Source organism: Vanellus vanellus (genome assembly GCF_965231255.1).
Source record: "Vanellus vanellus genome assembly, chromosome: 27".
NCBI lineage: Eukaryota > Metazoa > Chordata > Aves > Charadriiformes > Charadriidae > Vanellus > Vanellus vanellus.
In genome coordinates this window covers 2,360,203-2,377,976 of record NC_138932.1, presented here as the reverse complement: position 1 = coordinate 2,377,976, position 17,774 = coordinate 2,360,203, and the positions used below count along the sequence as shown (strand labels likewise).

Below are 17,774 nucleotides of genomic sequence, written 5' to 3'. Positions count from 1 at the left end.
GGGGGGGGGGGGTGCAAAATAAACATGGCTGTTTGGGTTTGGGTTTCTTTTAAAGAAAAGGATTAATAATGGGGGGGAAAAAATGTCCATGAGCTCATCTGTGAGAGTCCCGCCTGGTCCCCCGCAGCCCCCCGGGGGGAGACCCCACACCCGCAGCCCCACGTCTCACCTGGGTGCTGTCAGGGGTGGCCCCCGGCGCCCCCCCAGCCAGGACCCCCTCCCCGCCGCCCTCGGCCATGGCTGCAAAGACAAGAAGGCACAGGGGAGGGGAAGAGGGGCTTTGGGGAGCCCCTCGGAGAGGTCCAGCGCCCTGCCCGCACCCTGCGGTCCTGGCAGAGGACCCCCCAACTCATTACACTGATGGGCAGTACCCTCTAAGTGGGGGGGCTCAGCTCGTGTCCCCCACAGCTCCGAGCCACAAACCAGTCTCGTTCGGCCGCCGGCAAACCCCAGTGCCTGTCCCGTCGTCCCCCCCCACCCCCACCCCGTGCCTCAGTTTCCCCAGATGGGGCTAGCGATGCTCCGGCGACGGGGGCAACCGGAACCGACGGCTTTACGGAGAAAGGGGGGACGCGGGCTCTGAACCCCGGTCTTGGGGCCACCTCGATGTCCCCAGCACTGTGTCCCTTGGGAGCGGGAGGTTTCCTGGGCGGGTGCGGGCTGGGGAAGGTTGAAGGCCACCGGGAAAGGGATGAGGAAATTAGTATTGGTCAGAGGTGGGGTGTCATGTCCCCATCCCCCCCCCCCCCCCCCCCAGCAGGAAAAAACAACTGGATAAGGGAACACGAGCGCCCGCGATGCCGAACCCCTCCCGGCCGCCTGGCTCGGCTTTATCTCCGCAAAAAGCATCCAAAAAAATGGATCCTGCTCAGGCGCCCCGGCAGCCGGACGGCGCTCCCCAATCCGGGCTCGGCGCGCCGGGATTTACCCTTCCCGAAACTGGGGTGCACCCGGGATTCAAGCCCCCCTCCAGCGCGCAATCCCCGGGGTCAGCCCCACGTCTCGCTGGTTGTCCCCATCCACGGGGTTGTGCTCCACCGGTGGTGGGGCCGAGTCCCCTCCTTGTGTCGTCCCCCCCCCTTGGTGGCCCTAAGGGACAGTGAGGGGTCCCCAAACCCAGTCCCCCCTCGCTCATCCCTGCTCCCAGCCCGGCTGCGCCCCCTTACCCTCCCGAGCCTTCCTCCGCACCCGCACTCTCCCTCACTCTCCCCAGGACAGGGGATGGCTTCTGCCCACGGTGACAGTCCTGTGACACCCCCCGGTTCGGTGGGGGACACCCGTCCCGGCACCGCTCGTCCCCAGCACCGCGCGGAGCCGGCTGCTCCCCGGGCTGGTATGTGCGTGGGGGTGGCCACGGCTGGAGCCGGGCCACCGTCCCCGGCATGTGACACGGCCACGGGGTCCGACGCGCCAGCCGGGGTCACAGCGCATCCCTTCGTCCCCCTGGCAAAGGGACACAAGCGGCCGATCCGCCCTACTCCTCGCCGGACAACCACCAACACACACACACCCCCCCTCGCACCGGCACCGCCACCGCGCTGCTTTTGCACGGGGGGAAACTGAGGCACACCGCCGCCCGCGGCCACGGCTCAGCTCACGGCTGTCGGCACCGGGTTCGCGGGGGGCTGCGGAGGGCAGAGAGCGCCGTCCCACCTCTCCCCGCTGCCCTCCACCAGGAAAACCATCCCCGCTTCGGCTGCGGGCCAAACACCCCCCCCTCCCCCCCCCCCCCGGCACCCGCCAGCCGGAAAATGAGCTCCCAGGAAAAACTTCTCGCAGGTGGCAACAGCCGCTCCCCAACCTCCGACTACCGAAAGCAGCACCGCAGCACCCCCAAAACTCCCCGAATCCCCTTCCACCGAGACAACACCCGGTATGGCGGGGGGGGGATGCCGGCACCCCTTACCTCCGCGCGAGGGTCCGACCCCCCGGTGTCGCCGCGCACAGCTCCAGCCTTCCTCCAGCACCCCCCGGCAGTGCCAGGCTTTTCCTCGAAGTCCCGGTGTTTCCCAGAGAGCCGGAGGCTGGGGGGGGGGTGTGGGGGGGGGTGGGGGGCGATCCGGCCACCGGTCGGCCGCGGCGCAGAAGAAGTAAAGCTCTTCGCCCTCCTCCTCCCGAAGTCTCTTGAGAAATCCCCCCACGCTCTCCCCGCGGTCGGCTGCGGAGACGAACTGGAAAAGGCCTTTTAGGGATAATTCCTGGCGTTTCCAGCGCCTCGGCTCCTCGAGGAGCGGCCGGGATCCGGTGGGATGAGCCGCCGGCGGTTGATGTCCCGCTCGCCGACGTCTCCCCCCGGCCGACGTCCCCTCGGCCGCTCTGCACCCGTAAGCGTGAGGATTGCAAACAGGAAACCTGGCTGACAGATAAAAATACCGTACCGCGGCCGCCGCCGGAGGGGAAGCGGGTACGGAGGGTGTGAAGGTGACGGGGAGGGACAGGTTTCTTAAGGTGGAGAGAGCCGGCGCTGGCACGGCACCGCCTGCCGGGGGACGCTGGCGGGCAGCGGGCACCATCCCCGCCATGGCCTGGTACACCCCATCCCTGCCCCGGTGCGACGGATGAGCCGGCTGCATCCCTAATTCCTGCATCTCCGGGGTGCAGCCGGGCTGGCACCGCTCTCGCCGGCGTGCCGGCCGCAGCCTGGCACCGCCGGGAGGGAGAGTCACGGCCGGCGTGCGGCAGAGGCGGCGGTGCCGGCAGCACGGCTGCCCCGTTGCCCAGCTGGCCTCACCCCTCGTTTGCCGCGACCATGTCCCCAGCGCGTCCCACCACGTGCCCGGCTCCGGTGGCCGGTGGGGAGAAGGTCACCGCAGCCGGAGCGGGAGGTGCCAGATGCCACCGCGCCTTGAACCAAATTCCAACCGATGGGCCGACTGAGCCCCCGGGATGCGGCCGGTAGGAACGGAGAGCCCTTTGCCGGCGGCACAGACGTACCGACGGGCGGGTGGGCGGCCAGAGCCCCCTCCTCGCGTGCTGAAGGTGCCGGTGTCACCTGCCGTCACCCCCAGTGCCACCCCACCGCCTTCCCGTGACGTCTCCCCGTCGCGCGAAGGTCCTTGCGGCTTCGGTTGCCGCTTCCTGCCCTCGCAGGCAGCGGAGGGGCGAGCGCAGGCAGCGCTGCCCGCCTGCCCGTCCCGGCGGCTCCCGCCATGGACCCCCGGCTCCCCGCGTGGCCCGGCAGAGGTAGGCGCGTGGACTGGGGTCTGCCCGGGGTTGTACTGGTGTGGGATGGGAGGAAAAAAGGCCGAGGGGCAAAGCCCGAGAAGTGAAGGGGGGAGGAGGGGGGGGGGGGGGGGCTCAGGACGGGGCAGCGGCAGAGCGATTCGGGGCTGCGGGTGCTCCCCCCGTCCAAAGGGGCGATGGGGAAGGGGCACAAGGGGGTGTGGAGAGAGGGAACGGGGGTCCCCCCCGCCCAGCGCGGCCCTTCCAGCCACACCTGACCCCCTTCGAAGGGGGAAATCCAGCCCGGAAGGGGCTGACTCAGCAAAGTTGGGCTTTAGCCCCTTCCCAGCCCAATTGGACCCATTCTCACCGTTCTCAGAGGGGTCTCAGCAGCCCCCCCCTCCCCCTCCCCCCGAGCCGCCTCTCCGAGGCCGAGATGGGGGAGCAGGGACGAGCGCCCCCCATCTCTTCCCAGGACCCCTCCCCAGCTGGGGGGGGGGGGGACGGGACAACACACGCACCAGTTGGGGACGGCGGCGTTGTCCCCAACCGCCCGGCTGTACCCGGGCGGGCTCTGACCCAAATTCACCCTCCCCGCTTCGGTTTGCCGCCGTGGGGGTTGTTTCGTTTCGTTTTGTCAACCCCTTCCCGCCGGGGCGCAGGGACGGGCTGGGGGCTGCCGCCGGTGAAAGGTGGGGATGCCATCGTGTGTGTGTGTGTCCCCGTCCCCCCCATCCGGATCCCCCCGCTCTCGGACGAGCCTCCACCGGCTCCTCTGACTCAGCTTTGCCTCCGGAATCGAACCGGCCCCGGCCTCTTCCACCCCCTCAAGCATCTGCCGGGGATTAACGTCGTTGTGCCGAGCGTTGGCGGCTCGAGGCCGAGCTCGGGGTCCCCCCTCGTCCCGCTCCCCCTTCCCGGGGCTGACCCGACACCCCTCGGGGACTTTTGGGGGCTGGGGGGGCGGTTTGGGGGGAATTCACACGCTTTCCCCTCGCCCAGCTCCCCGCGGCTTTTCTCCTCTGGGGTCCCAGGGACATGGTCCCTTCTCGGGGCGCGGGTCCGGGGTGGTGTCCCCGGAGAGAAGCGAGGTGATGGAGGGGGGGGGCACGAGGTGAAGGTGACATTTATCCAGGCTGTAGGCAAAAGCTCGGGGTTCCTCGGGGTTCCTCGGGGCTCACGAGGGGGTTGCGCTGCCCTGAGCCCGTTTCTCCCCGCTCCTTGGGACAGGGGACCCCACGGATGACGACCGTCCCCTCTTCAGCACCTTCAAACCCATCGGTGAGGACACCGGAGCCGGCGCCAAAGCGGGACGCGACACCACGCGGGTCCAGCCCCAGGGAGCAGAGCAGCCCATGGGACACTACAACGCAGGCGGCGGGGTAGGACGGGGGGCTGCGAGGGCGCCGTGTCCCCCCCCCCCAGGTCACCATCCCAGTGTCCCCCAGCTCACACACCGTGGGGACCGTGTCCTCCCGGGCTGCATCATCAGGAGCAGAGCATCCTCAGGGCACGTCCTCACCCGAACCCCCCACCGCTTCCCTCTTCCCTCCAGGTCCCGCCAGGCTCCTGGCCGTCCCCACCAAGCCGGTCCCCAGCGGAATGGGACCTGCGACCGGAGCTGGTGGCCCTACGTGCCCGGACGAGGCTGTGGTTCGAGCAGACGCAAGCCAGGAGGCTGGGGGCCGAGGGCGAGCTCCCAGCGTGGTTCCACGGCTTCATCAGCCGGAGGTGAGCACCGGGAGCAGCCGAGGTCGGGGGACGGAGTGGCCCCTTCGGCATAGGAAGGTGGAAATGGGGAGCAGGAGCCCTGGGTGCCACGAAGGGGGTGGTGGCTGAGTGGCTTTGGGCCCCCTTCCCGCAGGGAAACGGAGCAGTTGCTGCAGGATCAGCCCCCGGGCTGCTTCTTGGTCCGCTTCAGCGAGAGCACCGTGGGCTTCGTCCTGTCCTACAGGTGAGGGGACCCCCGGCCCCGTCCGAGGGAGCGTTGGGCTCCGTCCCCTTCCCACCGGCTGTGCCGACCCCGTCCCCTCTCCCCGCAGGGGAAGGGATCGCTGCCGGCACTTTGTCCTGGACCAGTTGCCGGACGGGCGGTACGTGATCCTGGGGGAGCGGAGCGCCCACGCCGAGCTGACCGACCTGCTGCAGCACTACGCCATCGCCCCCGTCACCCCGTACCACGAATTCCTGACGGTGCCATGCGGAAGGGTGAGGTGCCGGTCCCTCGTTAGTCCCCGCAGCCGGAAAAGCGGAGTCGTTGCTGCTGTATGGATGAGGAGGGGGGGGGGGGGGGATTTTCCCAAGCTGGGGAAATCAAAGCCAAGGGAAGTCCGAGCACCGTGAAAACCGGGGTTGGAACCGGAGCATCCCGGTTGGACGCAAGGAGCCGAACCGCGGGCGGCGCAGCCGAGGTGGGACCAGCGCCCAGCTGGGTCTGCCCCGCACCACGCGCCCCCCCCCCTCCCCGGCACATCTCTCCTCTCCCCGCAGGAGGACGAGCCCCAAGGAGGGACGCGGAGCTCAGCCGACAGCGATGCTGCGCGTTGTCCGTCGAGCAAAGCGCCAGCAAACCTCCCGGAGTACAGCAGCGTGTCCAAGGGGACCCCGGCAGCCAGGCGGGGGGCCGCGGCCCGGAAAGGCTCATCCAGGGAGGTAAAGGCGAGACAGAAGCTGCAGCGTGGCCAAAGCTCTCGCGAGGGATGCGGCTGGGACGGGGGACGCAGCCCCAGGCCCCACGGTTTCACGCCGGACCCGCTTCCAGCCCTCACCTCCGCCCTGTCCCATCTCTTCCCCAGGCTCCCAGCGTCCCCCCACCGCTCCCAGCCAAATCCAGCTCCTCAGCTGGGGCTCAGGGGCCGCACAGCCCCGCCGGCGGTGGAGCAGCTCCCGAAGGTCTCTACGCTCCGGTGCGCAAAGAAACCGTCTTCCCCGAGCTGCCCGCGCCGCCCCAGCCGGCCGACGTCAAGTACCAACAGCTCATGTGCTTCCACACCTACGCCGAACCCCACGAGGGCATCGCCCCCAGTTCCTCCACCTACTGCGAGCTGGAAGAACCCATCCCCTTCTACGCCATGGGCCGGGGCTCCAGCCCCAGCGCCGGCCCCGAGGAGAATATCTACTCTGAGGTGGCGTTGGCCCAGCAGGATTTGCCCGCTCCGCTTCCCAGGGGGACGCAAGGCGCCTTCTCCACGCTGCCCCTCAAATCCCGCGCTCACCGCCGGCTCTTCCGCAGCGCATCCAGCCAGGCCTCCAAGAAGCGGCAGCTGCCGGCAGCTCCCACCGCAGCCGGGAAGGAGAGAGGAGCCGCCAGCGCGGCCGCGGAGGTGCGTTCCCCTCGGCAGGTCCCGCTCTAGAGCTCAGTGCCAACGAGACTTTCCGTAGAGGCCGCGGGGTCGGGGTTTGCTCCGCACCAGGGTGATGGGGGGGGGGGAGAAGGGGGGTCCCTGCCCAGCGGACTCCACGCCGGAGCCACGGTCCCCACGTCACAGCCGAAACGGGAGCAAAATTGAGAGCTGAAGGACCAACTTTCAACCACGTCCTGGCTCTCAGGTTCAAACCTCCACTCGCCAAGGTGGGATTCTCAGGGACGTTTTCCCTTTCCCCTCTGCCCAGGGGATGAGGGACCCTCCGCTGGAGTTCGACGATCCCGTTTACGGCCGGAGGACGAGCGCCGCAAAGCGAGCTGCGGCTGCGGCAGTGCAGGAGGGCCCCGAGAATATTTACGAGCAGCTTTCCGAAGACCGACTCTAAGCCACCCGCGCAGGTAGGTCCAAGACAAGATCCAAGACAAGATCCAAGACAAGATCCAAGACAAGACCCAGCTCCTGGGCAGAAGGAATCTCTCGGGCTCCTTCAGCGCCGAAGGAAACCCTCGGACCTGGGAGGAGAGCTCTGAAGCCGCAGTTGGCCCCTCCGCAGACAACCAGCGCCCCGGCCATACCAGCAACGCCAGTCCATTCCATACTGGGATTCCCACGCCCTGCCCGAGGCAGCAGCCCTCTTCCCAAGCCCTGCGAGACAGTTGAGAGGGGACGAGATCTCATTTATCTTTGAACACATTGAGAAAGAGATGTCTATTAATAGAAAGAGGGCGGAAAAAGGCTATTACAGTAAAAACAGAGACGGCTTTCGGGCACGGCCAGTGCATCCAGAGTCAGATATGAAATTGGCCGCAAGCCGCCCGGCAGGCAGGGTCACACCGAACATCACGACCCCGCTGGCGACACCTCGAAGCCCCGCTCGTCGCCTCCAGCCCCAAAACACAGGGTTAGCACCAAATCGGAGGACCAAATGCGGCTGCTGCTGGGTCGGAGACACCGCGCTTGGCGGCATTCCATCGGAAACGACAGCGAGCCAACAGCGTCCTCGCAGCAGGCGGCCCCCAGCCTTAAACGGAGCAGAAAGTGCCGGAGGACAGCCAAAACCTGACGCTCAGAGGTGTCAGTGTCCAGACAGGGAGGGAAAAGGAGGGCTGTGGGGCTGCAGTTGTTTTCTTTTACCTCTCGGGGGCAGGGGGGGAACAAACCACTTTCACTTTTCACACGTCCACATTTCGTATCTCTTAAATGGCTAAAAGCGGAGCGCGATTCCCGTCCTCCGAACTCCCCTCTACTGCTAAAAACGAGCCATTACACACCGAAACGGAAAAAGAAAAGGGGAAGCCGTGAGCTTCAGCCCCTCAGACTCCGCAACCCCCACCGAGGCCGCTGCAGAGTTCGGGAGCACGCGGTGTGCCGCTGCAGCGAAGCCCCGCGCCGCCAGCTGCCTCGCCACGCTCCGAGCGGGAACGCCGAGGGCTGGGTGTTTTAAAGGGCTAAATCCACAGCGGTGAGCACAAACCCAGCGTTGGGGTTCACACCCCGGATGGGCAGCGCTTACCAAACTCCCTCAGCCGAGGGTTTCGTCACCGGCCGCGCAACAGCGTCCGCTCTGCGAATAAAGCGAAGCGGCCGAGGCGGAAACGCGGGCCGTCGCGGAGGTGCTTCGGCCTTAGCGGTGGGGAGAAGGAAAAGCAACGCCTCGAGCAAGGAGTCGAGCACCTCGCGATGGAAACAGGTGGGGTTCGGTTCATTTAAAAGTTTATTCCTTTTATCAAATCTCTTTTTCAGAGGATTTCACTGTACATATAAGATATGAATAAATTACTCAGCAGTAACTTTATTCTGGTCATTCAAATACTCAAAACGGGCTCTGCAAAGTACTAAAACATCCAGGGAACTAAACTAGAAATCAGATTATTTTAAAATATTCTAAGAAAAAGACTTCATTCATGGGGGTTTGCTTGTTTTTAACCAGGTAACATGGGAGAAAAACCACCTCTTGGGAGTTTTTCCTCAATGGAATAACAAATATTAGCTGTTTTAGCTGCGGTTACAACAAAATATAACCCTTAACGGTGGGAATGTAAGTTAAATAACCAGCCCAGCTCTCTGTTCCCTCCGGCATCGCACGCTTTGGTGAACAACAAACTTAAGTGAGGCCACAGAGATTTGGCTAAAGATAGGTGGATCTGGCCAGCAAAAGGCTGCACATGATTTGCAGTCGTATCGCCGAGATCTAATCCCTTCAATAAAAGAAAGATTTCATTTTAAAAAGTTAAGGCCGGACACGGTCTCCTTTTCCCAGCCAGGAGGGTAAAGTTAACACTTAATTGAAACAGAACTGATACAAACAAGCTGGAAAACAGACACACACCCCCCCCAAAAAAAAAAAAAACCAAAAAAAATAATAATAAATGTACAGTTGGCAGCTTTCATCTGCGTCTGCTCAGAGGAAATACTGCTGCTTCGCTGCCAGCTGCGCCGCACCGCGCGACGCTGGGACTACTCGGTTCAACAAGTTTGGCGAGCAGCCTGGGACAGCGCTGCAGGTCTCAGGTCAAGGGGAGGAGGGGGAAAGAGGGGAGGGGGGGAAAGGAAGAAAAACGTACATACACACATCGATCATCGCGGTTCTCCAAAAGCCCTCAGCAGCGCCTCGTGCCGGGCGAGAGATCCTCGCTGCCTATTTTTTTTTTATTTTTTTTTGTGCGTTCCACACTCAGGGCGTTTGCACCTCTGTTGCAAGCTCTGACCTGTAAAGGAGTTTCCCCTCAGCACGGTGTGAGACATGAAGGCTGGCGGAGCTGAGAACAAAACCACTAACTTAGCCACACTTAGAAAAAAAAAAAAAAAACAAAAAAAAGAAAAAGAGGGGAGAAGAAAAAAAAAAAAAAAGATATCGAAGTCATTCACATGAGAGAAGCACTGGATTTACTCAGCCATGAGTAAGCAGCCATGAGGACGTCTCAAATAAAAGGATTAAAACCTAAAAAAAAAAGCCAGGCTTGCTCTTGAAACTCACTGCCTTCTCGAAAGCAAAATTACACTCTCACCGCACAGCGAGTCCAAGCAAGGAGCAAAGTGGGAACGGGATGTTTATTGAGACTCTGCCTAAGGTTCCAGCGGCAAGGCTACGTCGAAGGAGGAGTAGCCCCCGTCCCGACAGGACGGAAGCTCCGAGCCTTGCACCGGGCACCTTTCCTGCCGCTGCCTTGGGACTGTCATCACTCGTCCGACACAGACTTGATTCGAACCTTCCACGTTATTGTTTATAAGGAGGGAGGGGAAAGATTACAGGTGGAGTTTCAGGACCGGCTTGCATTAAACCTTTCTCCTGACGGGCAGGGGAGGGCAGTATCCTCCCACCCGCCGAGCAGACCACGTTCTACACGGGGCCCGGGTGATCTCCAGAAGGCCAGGAGAAGTCTGCCACAGTAGGTCACCTGGGACAGCAGCCAAAAAGCGGGACAGAGGTGTTAGAATCCGTATTTGGCTTGAGTCTGACGTCGGCTGAGCTTGTTTTCAGACCATGTGTTTTTCAGTTCCAGTTCTCTCTCCTTTGCCTGCAGAAATTGAGAGGATTAACATCAGCGCGGCTGCTCGCTGACTCAGCAGTATTTCACCCTCCTCTGCGCCCCTGCCGACGGGGATTACAGAGCACTTGAACGAGCAGCCTCCTTACAGGAGTTAGCACAATTATCTTGACAGAGGTCTGAATTAATTGGGATGCACAGGCATTTCATTCATGCTGAAAGGCAGCTTCTCTTGTGGGATGGTCTCAGCAGCCATTTACCCAACCACACGGCAGCGGTGCGGAATTAAGACAGGAAGCAGAGAGTCTCGTAACACGCACTACCACGCACACGCTGGAGCTGGGCAGGAGGGGAAGAGGAAAACAAAGCAAAAAGCAAGCTAGAAGCTCAGTGCCATGACACCCTCGGGGCCATGGCGCCACTGCCATGAGGCTGTTTGGGCCGGCCGGCGGTGGCCAGGACACTCCCGCAGCACGGCCACCTCCGTCCCTGTCAGAGCTGCTGCAGGGCTCATAGAATCACAGGATGGTTTGGGTGGGAAGGGACCTTAATGATCATCTCATTCCACCCTGCCCAGGTTGCTCCAAGCCCCGTCCAACCCGGCCTTGAACCCCTCCAGGGATGGGGCAGCCACAGCTTCTCGGGGCACCCTGCGCCAGGGGCTCACCGCCCCCACAGCCAACAATTTCTTCCCAATATCTATTCTAAGTCTCCCCTCTTTGAGTTTGAAGCCGTTACCCCTTGTCCTATCACTACATGCCCTTGTAAAAAGTCCCTCACCGGGGCTCGGGGCGCTCTCCATCAGGAACAGCCCCTGGTCCTCAGCTGCTGAAGAAGCAGCTCCACCGGCTCTGCCTGGTGCTGCCGAGCACCAAACCTTGTAATTCTGCCCGGATCGGTTTCCACGCTAGAGGGAGGCCACTCACCTGATGGATCAGGTAGGTGATCTGGTGTTTTCTCCTTTGCTGACCCGTGGGCTGATCTCCTTTTTTCTAGAAAGCAAAAGCAGGTGAACAGTTAAGCCTGGAAAGATACTGACCCAGACAGCGAAACAAGACAAGAGCTCGCACAGAGCCACTTCGAGAACTGTTTGTTTCATATTAAACAGCTCTGGGCAGATTCCTGAGGCTGAAACAGTTCCTGGCTGGTCTTCCCCATCTGTACGCTGGGACTGTGTTTTGAGGTGCTCTACTGGTCTCTCATACGTGGTTATTTACACAACACAATGGTCCTCGTCCCCCCACCCTGGTGACCGCACAGCACCTAATGCAGCTCCAGCTGTGGCCGAAACGGGAACCGAACAGAGGTCTGCAAAATCCCAGCCAGCGCTCCTCCCTTCCTGCCCGTACCTTGCTGAAGGATTTCATGGTCTTCTCCTCAGTTAAGGATTTGGTGAGCCACTGCTGGGCTCCACTCAGCTGATCGTCCCCTTTGATATCCACAAAGTTGATCTCTTCCCTCCCTCGATTCCGCTTGCCTTGCAGACGCTTGAACTGAAAGGAGAACAGAAAGAAGCGGAGTTACACATGCACGTCACGCACCAACGCTAACCTGAAACAAGTAAAGGTAGACGGGGTCTGAGCCGTAGCTCCCCAAGCACAGGAAAGACAACATCAACAAACAATTTTCCAACCAGGATTTTTTTTTCTTTAGGAGAGTTCTGCTTTGCTGCAGATCATAGGATCTTAAACTACTTAGCAGGAAGGTTATAATCTCATTTTCCTATGCAGTTAAACAGCATTTTGCCTTCAGCCTTGCTCAGGAGAAGACCCTCAGGCTCCCGAGTCTCTCATTTTAAGTGCTAGGGAGGCACCTGAAGTCTTGCTGCTAACACATCCACCTCCCGTAACACAAATCCGCCTCCAAAGCGAAGCGGTCCCTCGAAGAAGCGAGCACCAAACGGGCTACTGTCTTCTGCAGCACTGAGCGGCTCAGCTAACGAGGCTGGCAATTTCTAGATTAGTTTTTTTAACAGGTTTTTAAGTATTTGGAGTAAGCGGGGAGTTGACCACTGTGCTAGGGGATGTACTGTGAAGGTATCTGAACGGTAGCTCATCTGCACCTCAGCAAGCACCGTCTTTGCTCCACACACCTCGATACCTCTCACGAGGTCCTCGATACCTCTCACGAGGTCCTCGATACCTCTCACGAGGTCCTCGATACCTCTCACGAGGGCAGAAATAACAAACATCTACTTCTAAAGCAAGGAAACCCGTCTGGAGCAGTAGCCCAACAGACTGCTGGAAGGACAGCGCAGTGTCCACAACACAGCGCTCGACCCCACAGAACAACAACCCAGTCCGGCCCAGCGTGAAGCACAGGGTGCGCTGGTGGGGCAGGACTGCAGCTGCCAAAGGGGTCCTGTGTTCTAACAAAGCTTAAACCCAAAATCTGCAGCAGGATAGACTGTAAAGTGCCAACCGCTTCGTCATCTATGAAGGAGGAGTCGGTGCTCAGCTCCTGCGGTGGTGCCTGGGCTGGTTCCACCTCCTGGTAGTATCCACTGCTGTAGTAATCCTGTCAGCAGAAGGAAAACCAGTTTGTCACAAGAGCGAAGCAAGATTGATCCTGGAACAACCGTACACAGAGGTCCCCGAGATGGAGCACCAAATCGCGTACCTCACCCCGTGAGCTGCTGCTTTTTCACCCCGAGGGAGTTCACTCAGCCTCTGGGGAGTACAGTACGTTACACGGGTACCTCATTAATCACATCTCGTTGCGCCAGCACTACTGAAGAGTACATGGCATTTCTTCAGAGGTACTCAACAACAAATACTTTGCTGAATTACTAGAAACAACCTGGCTGCAGACACCAGCTCTGGCGAGCCCCGATTCTGCACCCTGACAACAACAGTGGCAGTTACACGGGGGCATTTTAAAACGAGTGCAGCTATTAAACATTTATCCAGCAAAGAGCATCTACAGCTCTCGTGCCAGAGGAATCCTGTTGTGCTAAGCGCTGTGGATCTCTGCTCCTTGTCCCAGCTAGCTCAAACGGGTTAGGTTCTGAAAACAAGGAAAAATGTCTTTACTTTGAGGGCGGCAGAGCACAGGCTGCCCAGAGAGGCAACGGAGTCTCCTTCTCTGGAGAGATTCAAACCCCACGTGGACGCCATCCTGTGCGACCTGCTCTGGGTGACCCCCGCTCTGGGAGGGGGGGGATGAGCTCCAGAGGTTCCTGCCAACCCTCGCCAACCTGTGACTCTGTGATTCCCACAAGCCGCAGCCTGCTCCAGTAACTAATTCGGAGCCACTGGTCCTAGAAACCTTTTCAGAGCGGCACCATCAAGCTTCACCTCCCGTTCAGCGAACCCACCTGATAATATGCACCCGCCACGCCGGCCTCGCTGTAGGCAGGGAACTGGCTGTACGGCTGGCTGCCGTAGTCTTCTCCGGGTTTGGGCGCCCAGCTGTGCTGAGCACCGCTGGAGCCCGCGCCTGTTTTGAACTCCAGAGGGGCGTTAGCAGCAGCATCCTGGAACTGGGGCTCTGTCTCTGTCCCGGGCGGTGGGTCCTCCGACACCACCGCGCCAGAGTACATGTAGGTCTCGGCACCCGCGACGTTGGGCTCGCTCCTGTCAGACAAGGAGAAGTAGTTCTCTGGCTCGACCTCTTCATCGCTGTCGTCCTCTTCCTGCGTGATCTGCTTGGTTACCTGCAGGGCAGCGCTCTTCGCAGCAGCTTTGATGGCAGACGGAGAAGGAGTTGTGGGCACCGCTGGCTTGGACAGAGGTTTTGTTTTGGAGGAAGAGGTCGGGGCCTTAGCGGGCTTTGAGTCGGAGGCGTTTTCTCCCGCTTTCCTCGAGAAAGCGTAGGGCAAAAGTAACCGATTGGTCTCTTTCACTGTCAAATTTTTGGGTTGAGGAAGCAAAGCAGACAAGCCAGAGCCCTCGCCGCGTCCCTGGTGAGTATCATGCAGGGCAAATGGTTCACAGAAATAAGAGAAATGAGTGAGACAATTTACTTTTCCTGACTCCCTGCCAATTATCTCCTCCAATTCTAATAACATTAATGGGTTTCCCATTGCTCAGCACAACCGTTTGCTACTTTGAACACCCTACAGGGCTTTCTTGCACAAAAGGCCAGCGGGACTTTTAAGGGAAACGTGGTACTTGCAAATATCTGCCATCTTCCCAAATTAATGCCTATTTTCCCGAGATTTAAATTTATGAAATTACCCCCAAAAGGGGATTTCATGAATTTTATACACTAAAAGCCACGCGCTAATCAGAGTGGCTGATTTACACTAGTGGAAGCCCAAGATCTGTCACGGTCAAATGCTTCTTTCCTGTGAAACTTGTTTAATTAAAGCTCCTAGGTATTTACCTGAAGAGTATTTTTCTTCTTTGCTGGTTCATCTTCCTCTGAATCTGACTGAGAAAGAAAAAGAGAGCTTAGCACAACCTGGGATATTAAAAGAAAACAAAAAAAGCCCACCCACTATGCAATTTATTAATTTTCAGTTTGAAACAGCCAAGGAATCACAGTAACGCGGATCTGAATTCATAATCTGCCAAAAGCAGAGCTAAAAAACAACAGCGGGATGTGGTCAAACTCTTTTTCACAGTCTTGCTGATGCATCTATGTCAGGGCAAAGAGAGATAAAAGCCTGCCCTGGTTACTACTACGAGAGATAAATAAACTGTCCACAGTGCAAGCAGAACCACAGTACCAGCCACTATATTTAGAGATAGCTGGGTCTGCTACGGTCTGGGCAGAGGCAGAAAAATAAGCGACGTTCTGCTGTAAAACCTGAAGCTTTGCAAACAAGTCAGCATCACCTCTTAAAAAAAAAAAAAAAGAAAAAAAAAAATCACAAAAGAGCAACCTACCCACAGCCAAACTCCAACCTGAGCCCAGGAACTCAGGAACAAAAAAACAAAAAAAAAAAAAGAAAACAAAACGCACAGCCACACCACACACCCCTCCCAAAAAAAGGATTCACTGACCCAAAATTCCAAATAATTCCAAATTTTCAATGCTGCTCTAAAGCAGAGTGGGTGGTCAGAGAAACTCAGATTCTACATATTTGGCTCCTGCCAGAAATTAGCATTTAGGGAGCCAACAGCTCCAACTTATTTTTTTTTTAATAAATCACAGGAAAATAAGCCTAAAGCAAGGCAGAGGCAACAAACTGCAGGGCATAAGGTCAGCGCTCTCTTTCAGAGCAACAGACAATATTATATTAATAGAGGGGAAGCACAAAACCACACAAAGCAAGGGTGTAAAAATTCACTGCGGGGATTAGCCGGGAATTGTTCACAATAACGTCGGAGTTGCTAAATATCCATTTAAAACTTGAGTAGAAAGTCTGATGGTCTCTGGCATCAGAAAAGGCCCTTAACATCTTTATCGTTTTATAGCTTTGCAGAGCACTTTAAAGAGATTACAGGAAACAAGGTCTTCTGCCAGTTTACTATCTAAATTATAAAACAGGACAAAGACAAAGAACATGCATAAATAAAGGCAAGTCAAGAGTTGCCATAAAACCCGTGTGTTGCATCTGGGAGAGAGGAGATAAAGCAGACTGCCCAGGAGCGTCTCCGCAGGTGCAAACAAAAGGGACAGGAGGTATTTTAAGGAGCATGAGGGAACGAGCAAAGATGTCAGTCACGGGCCAAAGGACTTCCAGGCATCCCGAACGGGAACCACTTGGACCAGCACTGGTTTTAAGGTATTCTTTCTCCCCTCCAACATTCGTTCAGTGATGGCGACGACCTGCAGTATTTCTGTTCAAAGCCAATACACTGAAACATGGAGGAGGAGATAAAGAGGAGGAACAAATCTCCTTTCATTTGAGCTTAGTTCGGTGACTGTGCAACCAGTGAGGAAGCACAGAGCCCTAACACTTGCTTTATTATGAAGTGCCTGTTCCAGAGGGCTGCAAGAAAGTGAGTAAGCAAAAAGCGGGTATGAGAATGGGATAGCCCTCACCCGTTTGCCTAAAAGGGGAACCTGTGCGTCCCACCATCCAGTGCACCTCTGCCGTGTTTGGGGGCTGTGGCATGCGGAGCTCTGGCTCTGGGATTTGCCAAACCGCGCTGGTTATCGGGAAGCAGCAGAGTACGGCTCAGGGGTGGCAGGGAAGCCCGTGTCCTCTCAACCGCTCTCCCCATGCCCCTACAGACCGCTCTTCCAGCAAAGCAAGATGCAGTGACTTCGTTCCAGCTCCCCCAGGCCCAAGATGCTGGCAGACCACTATTAATTGATGCTGTTTATAAATCCATACAGTCAAACCTCTTCCTCGAGCTACCTGTCCCCACGGAAATGGCCCTAAGCTTCGCAGTTCAACTCTTCCTACAGCCAGAGATGCTCACGTCTCACCAGAACCAGCGACCGAGGCCAGACACAGCCACACGACCGTCACCTCCACACTGTGACAGTACTGTCCCAGAGTGAAAGAGCAAAGAGAAGGAAAGCTGATCAAGAGGGACACCCAGAAAAATAAAAAAAGGGATGGGGCGGGGACACGCCTTTCCCCGCTCTTGCCATGGGGCTGTCCGAATTCAACACTGAGGAGCCCCATAAGACACAGGGCACTGCAAACACAAAAAAGCACAAGTAAAGAGAAAAATGATTACCTAAAGGCCTGAAGGATGCCTGAAGCCTTCAGATAAACAAGCAATAAAATGACAGGAAAATCTATTGATTGCATAGCAAACAAAAGAAGAGACTTTTTGGGGATACCCCCACGCAATGCCAGACAGCTCCACATCATCAACTCGTTAGCTTCAGTAATAAATAAGGGTGCAGATAATCTGGGTTTTGCTGTATTATGATTATAAATAAGGTTTCTATATCGGTTTAATTCTGCAAAGCGCTTTAGGATTAGGGCTGGCGGCTGGGACAAATCTCCCTGTAGATGCCACAACAATAGGTTTTGGTACCTTGCTATATTATGATGGGAAGAGAGCAAGGAAAGAGCTGCTGTGCTTTATGGGCAAAACAAATCCACAGGGGGATTGCTCCGGGGAGAGGATTTCACGCACGAAGGCGCTCCTTCTCAGGAGGGTTTGAGCGAGGACCCCCCCCCGGAAGAGTTGGTGGTTTGTTTCATACTCACATCTCCCTTGTGCAACTCAGGCGCCGTGATCCGCACCGGCTCTGTCCTCTTCTTTGGCTTGGGGAGGCTCAAATCCACCCCAGCCCCGGGCAGAGCTGCAGAGGCCGAGTCAGGAGGGGGCAAGTTGAGGGTAGAGGCAGCCGTCGTGGTGGCAGCGTTCCTCGGGGGAGGCAGGAGGAGCCCCCCCAGCCTGGGCTGCTCCTCGCTCCCGTTCCCGCTGGCGGCCGCCTCGGGCAGGCTGACGGCCGAGGCCTGGGCCTGGGCCGGGCTCATGCCCGGCGGAGGGGTGTTGAAGCCCCTCATGCCAGGCGGAGGGCCCATAAGGAAAGGAGGGGGCGGCCCGCCGTGGGGGGGTGGCAGCAGGGGGAAGCCGCTGCCCAGCGGCTGGTGAGGCGGGGGCAGCGGGGGCATCACGGGGGCTTTGGGGGGAGGCAAGGTGGCGAAGAGCCCCCGGGCTGGAGGCTGCTGGGCTGCGGCAGGAGGAGGAGCGGCGGCCTCCTCCTCCTCGCCCGCGGCCTCCTCCGCATCGCTCTCCTCTTCGCTGCTGGCATAGGCCACCAGGGACATGGCCCCCCGAGGAGGGCGGCCCTCCGCGGGCAGGAGCCGCTACGCGAGGCCGAGGATCCGCCCTCCCGGCTAGGCCGCGCCGCCGCCGCGCCTTCAGCGACCGTAGCGGGGAGGAAGGAGAGGGTGGGG

General features: G+C 58.7%; 2 protein-coding genes across 3 annotated transcripts; one reads left to right on the top strand and one right to left on the bottom strand.

The window, feature by feature from the left end:
• Positions 1 to 3,149: 3,149 nt before the first annotated feature.
• Positions 3,150 to 7,149, top strand: SH2D2A (SH2 domain containing 2A; the record flags this gene model as incomplete). Its single annotated transcript, XM_082496107.1, has 8 exons — positions 3,150 to 3,183; positions 4,393 to 4,544; positions 4,718 to 4,893; positions 5,027 to 5,116; positions 5,205 to 5,370; positions 5,653 to 5,814; positions 5,958 to 6,503; positions 6,775 to 7,149. 8 exons carry the CDS (start codon positions 3,150 to 3,152, stop codon positions 6,910 to 6,912), a joined length of 1,464 nt encoding a protein of 487 aa, XP_082352233.1. The 3' UTR covers positions 6,913 to 7,149.
• A 703-nt stretch (positions 7,150 to 7,852) lies between these two features.
• PRCC (proline rich mitotic checkpoint control factor) lies at positions 7,853 to 17,733 on the bottom strand. Of its 2 annotated transcripts, none has more exons than XM_082495896.1 (7): positions 17,079 to 17,379; positions 14,342 to 14,389; positions 13,332 to 13,916; positions 12,437 to 12,532; positions 11,365 to 11,508; positions 10,942 to 11,007; positions 7,853 to 9,235 (listed from the first exon to the last, which is right to left on the bottom strand). In XM_082495896.1, exons 1-7 carry the CDS (start codon positions 17,349 to 17,351, stop codon positions 9,128 to 9,130), a joined length of 1,320 nt encoding a protein of 439 aa, XP_082352022.1. In that variant the 5' UTR covers positions 17,352 to 17,379; the 3' UTR covers positions 7,853 to 9,127. The 2 variants fall into 2 exon arrangements, with proteins under 2 accessions (XP_082352022.1, XP_082352021.1); XM_082495895.1 differs by lacking the exon at positions 7,853 to 9,235 and adding an exon at positions 9,335 to 10,045 and having other exon boundaries at positions 17,079 to 17,733.
• Between the last annotated feature and the right edge of the window lie 41 nt (positions 17,734 to 17,774).

What these genes read in the sequence shown, in the direction of transcription:
- PRCC (XM_082495895.1), bottom strand. Translation starts at nt 17,645, where the DNA reads ATGTCCCTGGTGGCCTATGCCAGCAGCGAAGAGGAGAGCGATGCGGAG. An exon ending in CTGAGTTGCACAAGGGAGAT is followed by an intron (nt 14,390 to 17,078) that starts GTGAGTATGAAA and finishes TTTCTTTCTCAG; the next exon opens with TCAGATTCAGAGGAAGATGA. An exon ending in AGAAGAAAAATACTCTTCAG is followed by an intron (nt 13,917 to 14,341) that starts GTAAATACCTAG and finishes GATACTCACCAG; the next exon opens with GGACGCGGCGAGGGCTCTGG.